This window comes from Elephas maximus, chromosome 25 (assembly GCF_024166365.1).
Source record: "Elephas maximus indicus isolate mEleMax1 chromosome 25, mEleMax1 primary haplotype, whole genome shotgun sequence".
NCBI lineage: Eukaryota > Metazoa > Chordata > Mammalia > Proboscidea > Elephantidae > Elephas > Elephas maximus.
In genome coordinates, this window is record NC_064843.1 from 24,744,385 (window position 1) to 24,761,130 (window position 16,746).

Consider the following 16,746-nt stretch of genomic DNA (forward strand, 5'->3'; position numbering starts at 1 on the left):
GAAGTCCTGATTAGAAGAGGTCCTGAAAACTTGCAGGGGCTCTGAAGGGGTTTTAGTGGAGTGTGAGGTACCTGTGGAATGTCCAAGTGGAGATTTATGCAGGCACATGGGCTGGAAAAAGATTTGAGTCATCTGGACAGAGATATGATTTTTGAAGAAGTGATGGTTCCAAGAGATGTGTAGAGCAAGCGGGCCTAGGACAGAACCCAGGGGGACGACACTTAAGGGACAGGCAGAAGAAAAGACAGGTAGGAGGAAAACCAAGCATGGTTCCTGAGGTATCAAGAGAAGGAATCTTAAGAATAGTCAACAGTATTGAATGCTGCTCCACAGTCAAGTAAGGTAAGAACTAGGAAAAGTCCATTGGATTTAACAAGATGGTAGTAAGACATCTTGCAAAGAAGTTTCCATGTTATGTTACAAGTGGCCCCAGTGAGCTTGAGTAATGTCTTGGGCAGGGCACATTGCCAGCAACTCTTCTCAGAATGTTGGCACTGAATTGGAAAGCTAAGGAGAGTGGTAGTTAGAGGCGGATGTTGGCTCTTCACCAGGCCCCTCTTCTGCTGCCTGGCTCTGGAGAGGCACACAAAATTAACAGGTGCCCTAGTTCTAGCCTAGTAAGACTTGGGCTTGAGTCTTGGATTGCTAGTTATATAGCCTTGAACAAGTCACCCAAGCTCTTCTGAATTTGTTTCTTCCCTGTACAATGAGAACGAGATCTTCCAAGTTCACCATAAAGGGGGTGCAAAAGTCAATGTGCACGCACTATTTGCAGCAGAGTAAAAGGAGGTGGTTTTCCTCTCTCGCCCTCATCCTCATCCAGGTTCAAAAATGACAAGGCTAACTACTCGCTCAACACAGATGACCCTCTCATCTTCAAGTCCACCCTGGACACTGATTACCAGATGACCAAACAGGGCATGGGCTTTACCGAAGAGGAGTTTAAAAGACTGGTGAGTGATGAGCCGTGTTGGCCTTGACTCTGAGCCCTGGAAATTCTCCTTCCTTCCTGAGTGGCCTGGTGGTCCTGTCCAGGGACTGGAACCTCTGGAAATGAGGAGCCAGTCTGCTTGACAGCCCAAGGCAAGCCAACCCTGGAGCCAGATGTCTTCAGGCTTACCTCCTGATCTAAGACCAGGTTTCTTATCCTCTGCTTAGGTCGAGTGCCCTCAAAGACTCTAAAAGCTGTTCGCCCTCTCCCCAGAAAGAAATGCCCAGCTATAAAACTTTTCACATACATTTCAGGCCATCCATAGATCCCAGGCTGAGCCCTAATCTTAGGGGTTTTGATACCTGAGACTGTCCCTGCAAGAGTGCCTCTCTGGCCCCACACTCCCACCTTGTCTTTCTGAAGGCTTCTCCAGCTGTCTTCTCCCATCTGTCACGAAGTGAGTGCCCTGCTAAAAACACAGAGTCTCATGGTCTCTGCTCTGATACTTGCTGCTGTGTGACTTTGGACAAGTCCCCCCCACTCTGAGCTTAATTCCTCATATTCAGTGAAGACGGACTCTCACTGGACTGTCAAGGGCACCCTTCTGTGTTCTCTGGTTCCATGTTGTTTGCTGTGCTGGCCCTTCCAGAATATCAATGCAGCGAAGTCCAGTTTCCTCCCAAAGGATGAGAAGGAAGAGCTTCTGGATCTGCTCTATAAGGCCTATGGGATGGCAGCTCCAGCCTCTCAGGTATGTTCCTGTCTGGGTTCCTGAGCACCACCCTGCCCTGGCTCCAGAATGGTTTCCTGTGGAACTCCAAGCAAGATGTCCTTCATCTCCGGGTCAGCACCAATGATGCGTGATCGCTCCTGCTCCAGGGCAACCTCTTAGATTGGCTTATATTATGTACAATGCCGTCTTGAGGGGTAGTCTAAACGGGAGACTTTCTGAAGCCCAGTCCCAAAGGTCTTGGCAGCCTGGGACAGGGACAGGGGGACTTCATGGCTGCCTGAAGCCAGGGGCAGGGAGTTGGGCCCAGGTCCTGCTCTTTTCTCCTTCCTTCCTGTGGGGCCTTAGCAAGACATTCCCTTGCTCCTACCCTCAGTCTCCCCATCTGTACAAGGGGGTTCCTCTCTGCCTCTGATGTTCTGTGATTTTGACAAAGTCCTGGGTCCTAGGAATTGCCTACTCGTTCTGCTTCTCTGTCCTAGCAAGCAGTGCTGCACCCATGAGGACACCACAGCTGCCTCTCTGAGCCCTTGCCTTGTGGACAGAGTCTTCGTAACTGTCGAGTCGCGAACACGTTTACCTTCATTCCATCTAGGAAGACTGGTTCAGTAGTCAGCTGAAGCTCTTGAAGCCTGAGTGCCTGTTGTACACGTGTACCTCAGTGTGGCCACATAGCTCTCCTCTGATTATGTGCCTGGGCTGGGACCAGGGGCCTTGTCGATAGGCTTGGCTGAATGGGAACCCTCCTCCTGTGTGATCTGTGCTGAGAATCTGGTGCTTAATACAGATGCTGATGTTTATGACTGTGGCCGATGTCGATGTCGTGCAGCAGGTGGTGGGGCGTGGTAGTCGTGGTGGAGTGAGGGTGAGCGGGGCCCTTGGGGCTCGGACTTGGGCAGCCTGCTCAGCAGCAGGGCCCCAACCAGGTCCAATGGAGGATATGAATGGGAAGCCAGAGCTTCCAATGCTGGGAGCTAAGAGGGCCCCGGGGCCTACCTGCCCTCTGGAAGAAATAAGTCTTCTCTTAAAAGGTTGTCTGCTTAAACGTTCCCTCAACTCTTATACCCCTCCTACTCTAGGTTTTAGAGGGAAACCCCTCCTCTGGGTTCCTGAAACTGGGCTGGGATGAGAAAGAGGCTGAGGAATGAGGACACAACAGTCACTGGGCCCACGGTGGTGCCAGCCTCTGTGCCACACCAGCATCTTCTCGGGGTTTCATTCCATGGAAGCCTGGGGCAGGAATGGCCTCAGCTGGTTGTAGGCTTTGGAAGGGCAAGACTCAGGCCCTGCTTGTGCTGTTTAAAGGAGAAATAACCGTAAACCAGTCACTCAAACCATCAGCATTTATTTCCTGGATATGAGGTGTCACTTATCTTGATAGAAAGGGCAAGGAGTTGGTCAAATAGTTTTGAGCACAAAATCCCTTCCCTAATAGTAGATCTGCAAAGCTCCACAAGGGAACGTCAAGACTGCATAGATGGCCAACTGGTTTAGCTTAAAATGGCTTCCCCTCAAAACTGAATTGTCAGCTCCCTCCCGCTCTGCTGGAAAAAGATTTAAAGTATTTAAAAAGTTTAAAAGTATTTTCTTAAAAAAGGGATGAGAAGGTCTTGACCCCGAAGGTTGGGGTTAGGGAGAAGGGGTTGGTGTTGGGATGTGGTCCCTACCCGGGCCTCCCGTGGGGGGTCATGAGAGGAGCCTTCCTGGGTGGACTGCTCACACAAGTGGGCAGGGCCCAGCCGGAGTCCCAGCACCAGCTGAATAAATAACATCCTGCGCTTACAGTGTCTAGAGACTGTACCTGGGCATGGGGAGGAGGTGGAGGGACGGTGGAGGCTGGGTATGGCCAGACGGCTTCCCCCAGGCAGGGCCAAGGCAGCCTCCGGGTGGGCCCTCTCAGTCTGGACTGGGGACTGGTGGGCAGGCTTGCCAGGGACACAGGGCTCAGAAGAGGCTGCTGGGCCAGTGCTGGGGCTCCCCTTCCCGAAGGGCAAGGCTGGACTCAGGACGAGGTGGTCCCGTCACTGCTCTCAGGCTGGGTGCTCGCCACCTTGTCTGCGGTGCTCGCCTCCGCCTGCCCTTCTGGAAAGGAGAGAAAGAGGAGGTGTTTTCCCAGGCCCGTGGACAGGTGTGTAAAGCATGGGAGGAGGGCTGGCAGGGCCCAGCCAAACTGATAATGGTGGGTCAGCCCTGTGAGCAAGACCAGAGCTGGACAAGGAATTTTAGCCCGGTCTATGACATTTTAATTTTACACACACATACCTGCAGTGTCACTAGTATAATTAAAGCGCAAAGGCAAGGGTCTTCGATGGTGCTAAAGCATCAGGGGAGAGGTAGTTGAGGACCAGGAGGCTCGTGCAGAGTCCCCAGAGGGTAAGGGCAACTGTTAAGTCCCCAGCACCTAACAGGAGCTCAGTGGAGGGCACCGTTCTAAGACAGACAAGGGCATCGAACAAAGCCAGCTCAGGGGGTGCCAGGGTGAGGCCTACATCAGGGGCTGGGCCTGGAAGGAGCCCAGTGGCTGCTTCAGTATGCCATGTCCTTGAGTCCCCACGGGAGGGCCTGAGGGTGCTGACAGTGTATCCTGGGGTGGGGGAGGGGGAAGAAGAGTCTGACACAGCACTGCTGGCAGCCTCCACCCTTCTCCCCAACCCCATATGGCTGGAAACCTTTGTGGGAAGCAGGCGTGAGGGTGAGGGGCAGCGCCAGGCTCAAAGGGTAGAGTGACTTGCTCAGTGAGTCAGGGCATGAACCTGGGTACCCTGCACCCAGGTTCTCTCCAGTCCTGCCATGGAAGATGCGAAGGCATGGCCCTGCCAGCCACCGGACCAGCCGTGCAGGGGTGAGGGGAGCTCCACGCTTGCTTCTTGGCCCTCCAGTCTTGGGGCCTTCAGCAGGCTGAGTGATAACTGGGCCACTGCCCACAGGGTGCCCTGCACGGCCCTGGCCCGTGGGCAGAGCTCAGTTAGTGGTGTGGTTCTTACACTCTGGTGACGCCTATGTGATGTCGTCAGCTGCCCTACAAGCTCACCCAGGGCCTGTGTTCAAATCCAGCCCTTGCTGGACCAGCTCTGCCACCATGCTTGCATCCTGCAGGCTCAGCCCTTCCCAGGAGTGAGAACCAACATCCTGTGCTGAGCTTCAGGGGCTGCAGACTGAACAGACCCTTTTCCCTGTAATCCAACAGCAACCCTGGAGTATGATTAGGGTCATGATACAGATGAGGAAACTGAGGCTCGCTGAGGGGAACAGGTTTGCCTGGGGTGAAGCAGAGGGGCCCTGCCTGCCGCCAGAGCCAGTGGCCCTTCCACTAGATATAACTTCTTCCAATAAACCGCCCTCTCTAGGGTTATAAAGACCTATATCCACATTACCTCATTTTATCCTCTTAACAGTCTCAGGAAGTGGGTTAGTGGTAGTGAGCAGTGTGGACAGAACTTGGACATCCGGAGCTAAAACAAGCACCTGATTGACCCTCCCCGCCTGCCCCCAGGCTCCCTCCTGTCCTGGGGTGGTATCTGCATTTTCCCCCCAGGCTTGGTCCCAGAGGGGCCTTCTGGCCCTCTAGGAGCCTGACAAACCAGGCTGTGCTTTGGGCAAATCTTCCAGCTTGTGATGCCCTATTTGGCCCCGAGTCTCCTGGCCCTGCAAAAAGGGAAGCTGTTTCTTTAAATTCCCCAGTAATGGCCTTGTCATTCACTTGCTGTGCGGACCTCAGGCACATGATTTCATCTCTCACCTCTTGGAGCCTCTGGCCCTGCAAAAAGGGAAGCTGTTTCTTTAAATTCCCCAGTAATGGCCTTGTCATTCACTTGCTGTGGGACCTCAGGCACATCATTTCATCTCTCATCTCTTGGAGCCTCTGCTTCCTGATCTACACAGCGAGCATAGCCCCTACTCCGGGTGGTGATAGGTGTGGGTGGCAATGGGCATGTGCTGGGCACGCATGTGGTCTGCTGGCACGTGGGTATGGCTCTGCCAAGGGTAACCCTCCTCTGTGCCAGCCCCGGCCTCTCCCTTGGCCCAGGGCGAAGGTCCTTGAGCCCCTTCCTTTCCAAACAGCACCCTTGGAACTCCCTGGGGACAGTTTTAGAGCACGATTAGCAAGTATCTGTGGTGACCCAACTCTGGGCAGGGTGTGCACACTTCTACCCATCCTGCCCATGGTATCTCACTCATTCTCAGACACTGTGCTCTCCGTGTGAGGAAACAGGGGAAAGACAAAGCTTTGCACACAACATGCCAGGAATGTTAACGAATACGGTGGCCCAGCAGGCCAGGCCTTCTGGGCAGGCTAAGGCTCCCCCTTCCCCCACCCTGGCTGTGTACGGGTCCTCTAGGAAGCTTTACACAAATACAGCCTCCCAGGCCTGCTGGATCAGACTCTCTGTGGCGGCACCTGGAACTCTGTATTCCCACTCCCTCAGTGAGTCCCTTGGACTGAGCCAAGCCCAGACCTGCCTGTGGGAACTGCTAACTGGGGGGTCTCCTGCGAGCCTCCTCCACCTACATTCGACCATTAGTGCTTCACTTCTTTGTAGTGAGCCCTTTCTTTCCTTGGGTCCCTTTTTAAATGTCAGGCCCCTGGCGGGCAAATGTGATGCTCCTGGAGGACCAGACACCTCAGGGATTCTCAGACGGGGCAACAGGGTGTTTGAAGGGCCTGGATACATGGACGAGCAGCTACAAGTGCTGAGGTAGAGGAAGGCAAAGTTTCCCAGAGCTGATGATAAGGATACAGAAGCAGAGAAACAGAAAGAGACAATGAGAGACAGAGAGTGAGTGAGCACGCCTGCTGGCAGCATGCCCAGCATGGCAGCAGGACATTGTGGTTATTCAGTCAGTCAGTGAACAGCCATTGACTGGGCCCTCCATCACACGCCAAACGGTGCCAGGCACTGTGGGCGCCGACACAGATCCAGTGCTGGAGAAGCCCGGTCTAGAGAAACGCACTGTGGGACTACAGAGGCAGCAGAGAAGAGGGGCTCCCCCATCTGAGAGGGCAGGCCACGGTCATGGAAGGCTTCTCAGCTCAGCAGGTGTCCAGGCTGCTAAGAATGAGGAGGAGTAAAGCAGAGAGGAGGGAGGAGAGAACAGAGGGAGCAGTGGCTAGGGCCCATTGCGCAGAGGGCACCAGGGGAGAAAGAGGAGAGATGAGGCTGGAGAGGGAGCAGCAGGTTGAGACGCCGTGGGGGTGCCTGTGGCTGGTAAGGAGTTTGGGCCAAGTGACAAGGGAGGGCTGACAGACCCCTCCAACACTGGATACTTTGGGTTAGGGTAGAGTTGGGATTTCCAGGGGGCTCTCTCTCAAGCAAGCCAGGTTCTCATGCTATCAATGTGATCTTGCTGGGTGACCCTGATAGCTACCCCAACTTCTCTGGGCCTCAGAAGTTTGGTTCTGTGTTTCCATGAAGTTTGCTCTTCTCTGAGTAGGCTCATAAGTCACTCTGGCCAGCAGGGACAAAGGCTCTTGGCTGGGGCCACATAGAGGGAAGACAGGGTCGTGGCTTCTCGAGGACAGTCCCAGTGGGGGACACAAAGCCCAGAAGTTACAATGTGCTATGGGAAGTGATATGACAGAGACACAGCCTCCATGGTGCCGTGGGACAAGGACAGGAGGGCCCTATCAGTGCAGGGGGACCAGGGAGGCTTCCTGGAGGAGCCCAGGGCTGGCCAGTGGACTTGGGCCTGGAAGAGAACAGTGGACAGATGGAGGGATGGGCCTAGAAGAGAGCAATGGACAGGCAACTCGTGGGGCAGCAGATGCTATGTTTCCTCTATTCGTTCATTCAGCCTGTGGCCACCGAGCACCTGCTCCGTGCCAGGCAGAACAGGAGATCCCTTGTCCAAGAGTGATGAGGGTCAGATGACTGGGGCAGGGGCAATTCAGCCATCAGGAAAGGCCCCTCTGAGGGTCTAGCATCCGTGCTCAGGCCTGGAGAGTGAGGAGGCGGCAGCCACACAGGGCTAGGTCAAAGATGTTCTAGGCAGAGGAAACAGGGAGATAAAAGGCCCTGAGGGGAATGCGAATGCCCTGACTGGGGAACAGCCCAAAGGGGTGTGGCTACAGGGGAAGGTGAAGGGGAAGTGTGGAAGGAGGCCGAGGGGCAGATAGGACCTGGTCATATATCAGGACTGCTGGAGGGCACTGTGATGACGGCAGCTTCACACTGGGTGTGATGCCGCTGGGGATTTTAGGAGAATCATGCCAGGACAGGACGGTTTAAACAAATCATGATGGCTGTGGTGTAGGCAAGATGGGAGGGCTGGAGTGTCTGCAGGGAGAGCCAGAGGAGGCCATGCCATTGGCCAGAGGAGAGCTGAGGGGCCTGGGCCAGGTGTGGGCTGTGGGGCCCTAGGATGGATCTTGGAGGCAGAACTGACAGGACCTACAGGTGGACTGAGTGGGTGGGGGGAGGTAGGAGCCCAGGATGACCAGCTGGAGAGTCCTCATGATCCCAGACGCTCATTTACGCCTGGCCCCGGGCACCCTCCAGCCTAACATTTGGCTGGACTCTGCCACTGACTGTAGGGCTGGGGTCTGATTTCAATGCAGTGTCTTCTCCAAGAAGGAGAGTGGGCAGTTTGGGACCTGGCAGCCAGCCTTGGAAGCCAGCAGGTGCCTCTCACGTGGAGGAGTGCAGACCCCACTGGCTCTGACCTGCCCCCTCGAGGGCCAGCTCGCCCATGTCTCCAGCCAGCTTCCTCACGCTCACAGCCTCGGAGTCTCCCTGGATGTCAGGCACCGCGTTCCGACGGCCTGTTCGGTCACAGGAGATGAAGTCCGAGTAGGAGGACTCGACCTCCATCATGCCTGTTGCATCGCTCTCTTGAGCCTGTGGGGAGGGGCAGAGGTAAGTACAGATGCAGGTACAGAGGAAACTCGGCCCCAGCTCCCCAGGTCTTTAACGAAATAACAGTTACTGTCTTTTACACATTTGGGGGGGGGGGTCTTTTTCACTGGATACAAAATAGAAAGCAAAGTACCAAGAACCAAGCAAGTCACCCATAATTCCACCATCCAATCACTGTCAACATTTTAAAGAACATCCTTTCAATCTAAGTCATTGATAAATATTTACACACTTGTTACTATCATGTGCCAGTGAACAAGTCACTATGGTCTCTGCCTTCAAGGAGCTTACAAGCTACTGGGGGTGGCATAAAATTATCTAATAACTAAGCAGTTACCACAGTGCTCAGGATTTCAAGGGAGAATGCAGGGTGCTGAAGTGACTACCAGGGCCTGGCCAAGGCTGGGAAGTGACATTTGAGCTGAGATCCAAGGATGAGTAAACATTATCTAGGTGAAAAGTGACAGGAAGAGCATCACAGAAAGAGGAACAGCATGAATGAAGGCTCTGAGGAGGGAAAGTCATCGTGCACCAGAAGAACATAAACAGCCTGGAGTGTGGCGGGAAAGGGACAGTGACAGCGAGGATATTGCTGTGGTGGGCAGGGGCCAGATCACATCTGGACCTTGGCTCCCGATGGGTTCTGGGTAAGGTCAGGAATGATCAGATCTGCCCTCTACAAGGATGACTCTGGCATCTATGTGGAGCAGGGCCTGGAGGGGGCAAGTTAGGAGGCTCCCACAGAAGGTCAGGTATAAGAAGATGGTGGGTGGGAAGACGTGGTGGTGGCCATCATATAGATTCTAGACGTATTCTGGAGGATGAATGGACAGGACTTAGTGTATGACTGATGGGGAAGTCAGGTTTTTGACCTGCATAAGTAGGTGGATACAAGTGTGGGTTACTGAGACGGGGAGTGGGAGAGGCGCATGATTTTGCGGAGTAGAGGTGGAAGGGAGACTTGGTTTTTTTGACCCTATTAACTCTCAGATGTCTGTGAACCCTCCAAGAGTAGAAGTAGAGTAGGTCCATGGAGATACAGGGCTGGAGCTCAGAAGAGAGACTTGAGTGAAAGTGGAAGGAAAGATATGAAATGAGCACTTATTACTACAGAGATGGTGGTTTACAGCCCTGGTGGCTGATAATACAGCCTAGGCAGAAGAGAGCCACATACGTAAAGAAGAGCCGAATACATTTAAAAAATTAGAGTCACATTATAGTCTGCTTTTGAGAACACTTTAGAACGTGTCACTGAGGATCGTCCTTCATGATTTTTGTACATGCACAATTGGCTGTACCATGATTTATTTGACCAGACCCCAGAAATGAACATGGAGGTACTTAACTCTGGGGGCACAACGGTTAAGCATTCAGCTGCTAACCAAAAGGTCGGCAGTTTGAATCCATCAGCTGCTCCTTGGAAATCCTACAGGGCAGTTCTACTCTGTTCAATAGGGTCGCTGTGAGTCAGAATCGACTCCATGACAACAGGTTTGGTTTTTTGGTTTATAAATAGCATTAACGCTCCATGCCTATCTGTCATGGATTGAATTATGTTCCCCAAAAATATGTGTCCACTTGGCTAGGCCATGATTCCCAGTATTGTGTGACTGTCTGACATTTTGTCATCTGATGTGATTTTCCTGTGTGTTATAAATCCTATCTCTATGATGTTGATGAAGTGGGATTAGCGCCAGTTATGTTAATGAAGCAGGATTCAATCTACAAGATTAGGTTGTGTCTTAAGTCAATCTCTTTTGAAATATAAAAGAGAGAAGTGAACAGAGAGCCAGAGGGACCTCATTACCATCAATCAACAAGAATCAGGAACACGTATCCTTTGGACCCAGAGTCACTGTGCTGAGAAGCTCCTTGACCAGGGGAAGAGTGATGACAAGGACCCTTCCTCAGAGTTGACAGAGAGAGAAAGCCTTCCCCTATAGCTGGCACCCTGAATTTGGATATCCAGCCTCCTCAACTGTGAGAATGAATTTCTGCTTTTTGAAGCCACCCACTTATGATATTTCTGTTACAGCAGCACTAGATAACTAAGACACCATCCTAAATTATTTCCTTAGAGTATGTTTCTAGAAGTAGAATTGCTGGGCTAAAGGGAAAAAAAAAAAAAGGATGAAATAATTTTTAAGACTTCTGACACCATCTCTAAACTGCTTTCCTGAATGGCACAGTGGTATTTATAATGGTGAAAAACTGGGGAAAACAACCCTTATAAATTCAATACCATTCCCATTTATGTTCCTACCAGAAGCCCGTGAGCTTACTCATTTATCTGCACCCTTACCAACAATAGGTATTATTACATTTAAAAAAAAAAAAAAAGGTTAATTTGATAGAGGGATACTAGTATTTCTCATTGAGCATCTGAGATTGTCTTAAAGTGATTACATCACAGTCATTCCATAAACTCAGGCTACTTGACAGACCATGAGTTAGGAAGTAGGAGGGGTGGTCCAAGCCATTGGCCTGAACTTAGGAGTTGACAGTGCAGTTGGGGTGGGCTTAGCAAATCCCAATTCTAGACAACGAGGGCCCACATCCAATGATCTGTGTGTATGTGAGGATGTTTAGTACACATGGTTTGTAGTAACTACAGCTGTAGGGAACCAACTAAATGTCCACCAGGAGGAGGTGACTCATCACATGAATGGTAAAGTAATCATCAAAGAGAAATGTGCCAGATGGACGTGCACTGACACAGCAAGATGTCTGAAATACTCTGGTCACTGATAAATACAAAACCATCCCTACAATAAAATCCAGTCTCCCAGTATCAAGACATATTTAAAACACACACAAAAAAAACAGGACAGGATGGCTCCAGAAAGTGGCCAAAATAAAACACCAGATGACCTTCCTGTAGAAGAAAAGGCACTGGAACTAACTGATAGGGAATTCAAAACTCTAGTATTCAGGGTTCTCCAAGAGATAAAGGAAAATGCAGACAAAAATAAGGAAAAAATAGACAAAATCAAGGAAAATACAGACAAAGCAATGGAAGAATTCAGGAAAATAATACAGGAACAAAATGTCAAAACAAATAGACAACCAGAAATTATACAAAAACAAAAATCAGAAACTCAAAAGATAAACAACAGAATTTCCGAAATAGTGCAACAGAGGATTTTGGGAGCAAATCTGAAACAATGGAAGACAAGATCACTGGAATTGAAGACGAATCCTTGGATACCACTTTGTGGAAAAATCAGAGAAAAAGAATGAGGAAAAATGAAGACACCCTGAGAACGATGTGGGATACAATCAAAAGCAAAAATTTGCATGTGGTCAGAGTTCCAGAATGGGGGGAGAAAACACAAAGAGGATCATTGGAGAATTGGTGACAGAAAACTTCCCTAATATCATGAAAGATGAAAAGCCAACCATCCAGGAAGCTCAACGAACTCCATATAGGATAGACCACAAAAGAAAATCACCAAGACATATCATAATCATACTTGCTAAAACCAAAAAACAAAGACAGAATCCTGAGAGCAGCACAAGGAAAACAAATAGTCACATACAAAGGGGAAACAATAAGACTAAACTACGATTATTCAGCAGAACCTATGCAGCCAAGAAGACAATGGGATAACATATATAAAACCTTGAAAGAAAAAAAAACTGCCAACCAAGAATAATATAGCCTGCAAAACTCTCACTCAAATATGATGGTGAAATTAGGACATTTCCAGATAAACAGAAATTAAGGGAATATACAAAAACTAAACCAAACTTACAAGAATTATTAAAGAGAGTTCTTTGGTTAGAAAACCAACAACATTAGACAACAACCTGACAGTATCAGCCAGATACCAACATGGGTAATAAACTCTCAAGGATAAAACAAAACTAAGATTTACAAGAGGGAATCAGAGAGGTCAATCTGTAAATGACAACATCAGAACAATAAAAGGGGTAATAAATGGTGGAGGAATGGAACTTTCAAATGGACCAGAAGTCAACATGATACCAGGTATGAAAAGACTGGTTTAAACTTAGGAAGATGGGATAAATTTCAAAGAAATCACAAAGAAAATTAACAAACCTACTCATTAAAATAAAGTAGAAAAACAGTCTCAGTAAACACAAAATCTACAAAAATGAAAGAAACAAATAAAAAAAATCCACAAACAAAGGAATTCAGCACAGGAGAGTGAGAGGAACAAAGGAAACATCAGCACCGCAAAAAAAAGCGCTACAAAATGATGGCAATAAACTCATATCTATCACACTGAACATAAATGGCTCAATTGCACCCCTAAATGGACAGAGAATGACAGAATGGATTAAAAACAGGACCCATAAATATGCTGTCTGCAAGAGACACACCTTAGAAACAAAGACATAAATATATTAAAAATAAAAGGATGGAAAGAAATATACCAAGCAAACAGCAGACAAAAAAGAGCAGGAGTGGCAATACTGATCTTAGATAGAATTTCAAACAAAATCCACCATAAAAGACAAGAAAGGACTTTATATAATGATTAAAGGGACACTCCACAATAAGGACATAACCGTAACAAATATCTACACACCCAATGACAGGGCTCCAAAACACATAAAACAAACTCTAACAACACTGAAAAGGGAAATTGACAGTTCCACAATAATATTAGGAGACTTCAACACACCAGTCTTGGTAAAGGACAGAACATCTAGAAAGAAACTCAACAAAGATACGGAAGATCAACTGGCTACAATCAACCAACTTAACCTCGTAGATACATACAGAACACTCCAGCCAACAGCAGCAAAGTACACATTCTTTTCCAATGCACACGGAACGTTCTCCAGAGAAGACCACATCTTAGGCCACAAAATAACCCTCGACAAAATCCAAAACACTGAGATAATACAAATCACCTTTTCTGATCACAACACCATAAAAGTAGAAGTTAATAACAAGAAGAGAAGGGGAAAAAAATCAAATACATGGAAACTGAATAACACCTTGCTTAAAAACCACTGGGTAACAGAAGAAATCAAAGATGGAATAAAAAAATTCCTAGAATCAAATGAGAATGAGAACACATCACACCAACACCTTTGGGACATAGCAAAGAAAGTGCTCAGAGGTCAATTTATAGCACTAGATGCACACATCAAAAAAGAAGGGACAAAATCAAAACATTAGCTACACAACTCAAAGAGCAAGAACAGCAAAAGCCCACAGCCACCAGAAGAAAGGAAATAATAAAGGTTAGAGCAGAAATAAATGAAACAGAATAGAAAAACAACAGAAAGAATCAACAAAACTAAAAGTTGGATCTTCGAAAGGATCAACAAAATTGACAAACCACTGGCCAAAATGACAGAAGAAAAACAGGAGAGGACGCAAATAACCCAAATAAGAAATGAAACGGGGGACATTACAACAGACCCAACTGAAATAAAAAGGATCAAAACAGAGTACTATGAAAAACTATACTCCAACAAATTTTAAAACCTAAAGGAAATGGACAAATTTCTACAAACACGCTACCTAAACTAACACAAACTGAGGTCAAAAATCTAAGCAGACATAACAAAAGAGACTGAAAAGGTAATTAAAAAAAAACTCCCAACCAAAAAGAAGCCCCTGGCCCAGATGGCTTCACTGGAGAATTCTACCAAACATTCAGAGACGAGCTTGCACCAGTACTACTCAAGATATTTCAGAACATAGAAAAGGAAGGGATACTTCTAAATTCTTTCTGTGAAGCCAGCATAACCCTGATGCCAAAACCAGGCAAAGACAACATAAAAAAAGAAAATTACAGATCAATATTCCTCATGAATACAAAAATTCTCAACAAAACTCTAGCCAATAGAATTCACCATCATATAATATAAAATAATACACCACAACCAAGTGGAGTTCATACCAGGTATGCAAAGATGGTTCAACATTAGAAAATCAATCCACATAATCTACCACATAAATAGAACAAAGGAAAAGAATCACATGATCATCTCAATCAACACAGAAAAGGCATTTGATAAAGTCCAACACATTCCTGATAAAAACTATTAATAAAATAGGTATAGAAAGGAAATTTCTCAACATAATAAAGGGCATCTATGCAAAACCAACAGTCAACATCATTCTTAATGGAGAGAGGCTGAAAACATTCCGCTTGAGACAGGAACAAGACAAGGATGCCCTTTATCACCACTCCTATTTACCATTGTGCTGGAAGTCCTAGCTAGAGCAATAAAGCAAGAAAAAGAAATAAAGGGCATCCAAATTGGTAAGAAAGAAGTAAAACTATCCCCATTTGCAGGTGATATGATATTATACACAGAGAACCCAAAGGACTCCACAGAAAAACTACTGGAACTAACAGAAAGGTTCAGCAGAGTTGCAGGATACAAGATAAACACATAAAAATCAGTTGGATTCCTTTTATTATTTTATACCAATAAAGAGAACTATGAAAAGGAAATCTGAAAAGCAATACCATTTATAATAGCCCTTAAAAAATTAAAATACTTAGGAATAAGTCTAACCAGGGATGTAAAGGACCTATACAAAGAAAACTACAAAGCACTATTGTAAGAAACCAAACAAGACCTACACAAGTGGAGAAACATACCATGCTCATGGATAGGTAGACTCAACATTGTGAAAATGTCAATTCTACCCAAAGCAAGCTACAAACAATGCAATCTCGATCCAAATACCAACAGCATTCTTTAACACGCTGGAAAGACTAATCATTAACTTTACATGGAAACGAAAGAGGCCCTAGATAAGTAAAGCATTACTGAAGAAAAAGGAGGATTCACACTACTTGACCTCAAAACCTACTATACAGCTCTGGTAGTCAAAACAGACTGGTACTGGTACGACAGCACACAGACCAGTGGAACAGAAACAAGAACACAGATGTAACTCCACCTATGCACACCTGATCTTTGACAAAGGCCCAAAGTCCATTAAATGGGGAAAAGACAGTCTTTTTTATTTTTATAATTTTTATTGTGCTTTAATAGAAAGTTTACAAATCAAGTCAGTCTCTCACACAAAAACTTATATACACCTTGCTACATACTCCCAAAACTCTTCCCCTAATGAAGCAGCCCGCTCTCTCCCTCCACTCTCTCTTTTCGTGGCCATTTCGCCAGCTTCTAACCCCCTCTACCCTCCCATCTCCCCTCCAGGCAGGAGATGCCAACATAGTCTCAAGTGTCCACTTGATCCAAGAAGCTCACTCCTCACCAGCATCCTTCTCCAACCCATTGTCCAGTCCAATCCATGAAAAGACAGCCTTTTAACAAATGCTGCTGGCAAAGCTGGATGTCCATACATAAAAAAATGAGACAGCACCCATACGTCACACCATATACAAAAACTAATTCAAAATGTATCAAAGACCTAAATATAAAACCAAAAAGTATAAAGATAATAGAAGAAAAAGCAGGGTCAATGCTTGAGGCCCTAATACACGGTGTAATTAGGATACAAACCATAACTAACAATACACAAACACCACAATACACCAACACCAGAAGATAAGCTAGATAACTGGAATTTCTAAAAATTAAACACACTCATCGGAAGACTTCACCAAAAGAGTAAAAAGACAGCCTACATACTGGGAAAAAATTTTTGGCTCAGGCAAATCTGACAAGGATCTAATCTCTAAAATCTATAGGAAAATCCAACACCTGCACAACAAAAAGACAAATAATCCAATTAAAAAATGGGCAAAAGACATAAACAGAAACGTCACCAAAGAAGACATTCAGGCGGCTAACAGACACATGAGGAAATGTTCTCAGTCACTAGCCATTACAGAAATGCAAATCATAACTACAATGAGATACCATCTCATCCAAACATTACCGCGCCAAGAATTAAAAAAAACCCAAAAAACAAACAAAAAAAAAAACAGAATAACAAACTGGAGAGGTTGCAGGGAGCTTGGAGCTTTTATGCACTGCTGGTGGGAATGTAAAATGGTACAACCATTTTGGAAAATGATATGGTACTTCCTTAAAAAGCTAGAAACAGAAATACCATATGAACCAGCAAATCCACCCCTAGGAATATATCCTATAGAGATAAGAGCCATCATACAAATAGAAATGTGCACACCCACGTTCACTGTGGCATTATTCACAGTAGCAAAAAGATGGAAACAATCTAAGTGCCTATTAAAGATGAACAGATAAACTATGGTACATGCACACAATGGAATACTACACAATAAAGAACGATGTCGAAT

General features: G+C 46.9%; 2 protein-coding genes across 10 annotated transcripts in view; one reads left to right on the top strand and one right to left on the bottom strand.

Annotated features, from left to right (window-relative positions):
* Positions 1 to 2,469, top strand: part of ADA (adenosine deaminase) — a 31,952-nt gene extending 29,483 nt beyond the window's left edge. For 2 of the 3 annotated variants that reach the window (XM_049869852.1, XM_049869849.1), the window contains 2 exons: positions 824 to 953; positions 1,581 to 2,469. In XM_049869852.1, the coding sequence (XP_049725809.1) occupies positions 824 to 953; positions 1,581 to 1,706 (256 nt within the window). In that variant the 3' untranslated portion in view covers positions 1,707 to 2,469. The remainder of the gene's footprint in view (positions 1 to 823; positions 954 to 1,580) is intronic. The other variant, XM_049869851.1, reaches the window with a different exon arrangement.
* Positions 2,470 to 2,963: 494 nt separating this feature from the next.
* Positions 2,964 to 16,746, bottom strand: part of PKIG (cAMP-dependent protein kinase inhibitor gamma) — a 113,371-nt gene continuing 99,588 nt past the window's right edge. For all 7 annotated transcript variants that reach the window (XM_049869867.1, XM_049869866.1, XM_049869863.1 and 4 more), the window contains 2 exons: positions 8,323 to 8,497; positions 2,964 to 3,743 (listed from right to left, as the gene is read on the bottom strand). In XM_049869867.1, coding sequence (XP_049725824.1) covers positions 3,664 to 3,743; positions 8,323 to 8,497 — 255 coding nt within the window. In that variant the 3' untranslated portion in view covers positions 2,964 to 3,663. The remainder of the gene's footprint in view (positions 3,744 to 8,322; positions 8,498 to 16,746) is intronic.